The sequence below is a fragment of the Dermacentor silvarum genome, chromosome 4 (genome assembly GCF_013339745.2).
Source record: "Dermacentor silvarum isolate Dsil-2018 chromosome 4, BIME_Dsil_1.4, whole genome shotgun sequence".
In the NCBI taxonomy this organism is placed as follows: domain Eukaryota; kingdom Metazoa; phylum Arthropoda; class Arachnida; order Ixodida; family Ixodidae; genus Dermacentor; species Dermacentor silvarum.
This window is the reverse complement of record NC_051157.2, coordinates 167,192,478-167,195,569: the sequence shown is the minus strand read 5'-3', so window position 1 is coordinate 167,195,569 and position 3,092 is coordinate 167,192,478. Positions and strand designations below refer to the sequence as shown.

Here is a 3,092-nt window from a genome sequence, read left to right as displayed (position 1 = left end):
TATTTCTTGAACGGCGTAGACGTATTCGGCGTTGCATAATTTCTTGCCTTTACGCAGCATGCCACCCATGGAAAAATCTTCGGCGCCCGATATTCGCTGCAAGCCGTGGTACAACACAACCGAAAGTGGCGGGTCCATATTGTAAACGTGCTTCCCGAAGCAGACGACCGAGCTTGGTACTACCCAGTTTCGGATTGAGGGCGCTTTTTAGCACCATTTTTGCAGCGCCCCCTGGGCAACGCAAGAGCCCCATAGCCCGGCGCACGTGTTTTTCTACGCGGTTTCAACTGTCAGTCGTGCGAAGCTTTCCGTCCACTTTGTCGACCAGAAATGTCGTACCATTCATGCAGCTGATTTCTAGTGGTGAATTCCATTGGCAGATTCGGAGCACTTCCGGTAGCAGTTTTTCTGCTCCACGCGGAGCAAGTCTGTTCCATTGGCAGATTGAGAGTGCTCCCTCTATGTTTCATTGGCAGATCTGGAGCAGCTCCGCCGCGAAATCCACTCCACGGAGCAGCTCTCTTTACTCCGCGAAACGCGGCGGATTCGACCGGAAGTCGCAAGCGCCCGGCGCGTGCGCAGAACGTGGCGCACCGCGTGACCAACGCTTCGCGCTGCGCGGGCAAGCCCGGGCGTGCCCTGTCGCAGCTCGGAAGCAATCATGAGTGGTGCATCGCAGCGTCAGCTCGCGCTTTTACTGCTTGCGGAGAGCGACGATTCTAGCTCTAGTTCCGAATCGACCAGTGAGGACTCAAGCGATGAAGAAGCTAGAATATACGAAAAGGTTTTCGACGTCATGTTTCGGCCGCCGGAGAAGAAAGCGAAAGTTGCGAGTTTTGTCGACGACGTCGTTCTGCAGTACTCAGCGCTGCGTAAGCTCGGAGAATTGAAGCGAGATAAAGTGTTTGCGAAAATGTTTGGGCGACAATAAAAAAATCCACAAGAGACTTTTGCTGCTTTCATGGCATGCCAGTTCCAGCAGCATAGCTGCAGTGCTTCATTGATATAGGCACTTGTCCTGTGGAAAAAAAAAAAAAAAAAACTAGCCTTGCTGATTTCATTCGTGTGTACAATCTGATCGCTTCTTTTGATATTCATTTCCACCCTCGTTACTTTCGTTTTTATTTTTCTATATCTATATGGCTGTGCAAGTACTGTGTATGAATGTATATACCGCATTACGTGTGAAACTCGCAAGTTTATATGGAAGTGAACAAACAAATGCTTAATAAAATCAGTTTATTTATTTTCTCTTTCACTCGTCGCAGTTATTCCAAGGAGACGGCTCAGCATTGCCATTTTCTCCTTGTGCTGTCTCGCCTTCTCTTCCCGGCTTTCTTCTTTCTGCTTTTTTCTTTCCTCGTGTCGTGCTGCTCTCTGTGCTTCCTTCTGCGCATGCAGCTCCTTAATTTCTTCAAGAAAAAATTTCATATCTTGCAGTCTTGATGTGGAAACACGCGGGGACCTGGTTTTTTGTCTTTCAGCGGTGTTTGTCTGCCCTGTCGATGAACTACTCTGAGTACTCTGCGAGCTTTGAGATTCTTCAAATTCCGGCGTCTCCTCCGCCTCCTCTGACGAACTATAACTACCTTTTTTGCTGGACACACTCCCAGTATCTCTTCTAGACACAACGCCGTAGCCATCTCGCAACTCCTCTGGTTCAACGCTGTCGTCTAGAGCAGCTATCTTGGCCAGCTCCTCGTCGTATGGCACATCGCTGGGCGAATTTCCCGACTTCTTATTTTGGGTAGTTGCAGACGTTTTGCGCCTAATTACAGTCTTAAAGCGACTGCAGCATTGTTCTCCGGTCCTCGTTATGCCCATTGTTTTATTGAGGTTTTCCGCGATGCGGCCAAACATTTCCTTTTTATTTCTAAATTTCTTCATGGGTCCCACCTGGGGGAAATATTGCTCATAATAATCAAGCATCAATTTCGTTTCGCCCTCCGTCCATTCGCAAGCTGCACCTGAAAAAGTTAAAACCACAATTAGATACGTCATATGAAAATTAGCGGTAAATGGGCTTACTGCGGCGGCTGGTCCTCTGGCTTGGTCCCGTGGCTCCATGCTGCTGTAGATCGTCCACACTGCTTCCAGGATCTGAGACTGAAAATTGACATTGAAAATGGATGAGAATGAGGGCTTGGCTGTACAGCGCTGAGCCACCGCGGCAGGAGAGACGACACCGTGACGGCTGCAATCGCAAAACGGCTTCCGTGCCGAGAAACTGCGAATTCACCGCACTAACGCCACTCTTCTTTTTAATGTTAATAATTAAGCAGTTTAGTAGGAACCTGAAGAACGTGAACGAATTTGATCGAACGTGAACGACAAAGAATACAGCATCCTTTTTTTAACAAACTCTATTTTTCACTGGGATATCAAGCAAGGTAACCGACTCATGAATATTCATTATTGCATCGGCTGTTTTTGCAGGCACCTGCAAATAAAATAACAAAATGGCTTGCGCAAGAGTATTGTTACCAGCGAATTACAGGGTACACATCCAAGGAAAGAAAATAAAACTTAAGTTATGGCGTTAGATCATGTTTCTAGCTGTTATTCAACAAACGACGTAAAAGGGGCTTAAATGTAACATAAGACGCATCCGTGCTACCGTTCCACAAACTTCACTCACACTGTGGCAAAAAGCAATGAGAAACATTGCGTCAGCCCGTGCACAGCAGGCCACGTGTACGGAACGTTTTTAACGATAGCCAAATCCACTCACCTTCCGCGTCGGTACGTGCCCGGTTCACCATCGACAAGAGGAGGACACTTGCACGCGGTGTGACTTCCATCGGAACACAGGAAGCAAAAATTCAAAAAGGAAGCAAAAATTCAAAACGGAACTTCTTTTCACGTACACCTCGCGCGCGCGTTCATGCCGAACAGGTTGGGGAAAACAGCGCGAAACGCAAGGAATGCTGGGCGCTTCCGGAAGCGGATGTGCGCTAGCGCCCCCTACCATTTGCTCCGGAGGGAGCGCCTGTGTTCCATTGGCAGATTTCCTTCGGTTACCCTCCGCCGGAGTGGAGTGCTCCGGCGCAGAGTTCGTCGGCCACTCCGAATCTGCCATTGGAATTCACCAT

The 3,092-nt window shown here is 48.5% G+C and overlaps 1 protein-coding gene across 1 annotated transcript; it reads right to left on the bottom strand.

The window, feature by feature from the left end:
• Positions 1 to 369: 369 nt before the first annotated feature.
• On the bottom strand, positions 370 to 2,878 carry LOC125944835 (DDRGK domain-containing protein 1-like). Its single transcript, XM_049666207.1, has 3 exons — positions 2,732 to 2,878; positions 2,029 to 2,106; positions 370 to 1,967 (listed from the first exon to the last, which is right to left on the bottom strand). The coding sequence occupies exons 1-3, from the start codon at positions 2,799 to 2,801 to the stop codon at positions 1,240 to 1,242; spliced, it is 876 nt and encodes a 291-aa protein (XP_049522164.1). The 5' UTR covers positions 2,802 to 2,878; the 3' UTR covers positions 370 to 1,239.
• Positions 2,879 to 3,092: the final 214 nt, after the last annotated feature.

Excerpts from the sequence above, each read along its gene's own strand:
- LOC125944835 (XM_049666207.1), bottom strand. The coding sequence starts at position 2,801 with ATGGAAGTCACACCGCGTGCAAGTGTCCTCCTCTTGTCGATGGTGAAC. Across the intron at positions 2,107-2,731 it reads GGCACGTACCGACGCGGAAG|TCTCAGATCCTGGAAGCAGT; the intron begins GTGAGTGGATTT and ends GTCAATTTTCAG. Across the intron at positions 1,968-2,028 it reads CCAGAGGACCAGCCGCCGCA|GTGCAGCTTGCGAATGGACG; the intron begins GTAAGCCCATTT and ends TAACTTTTTCAG.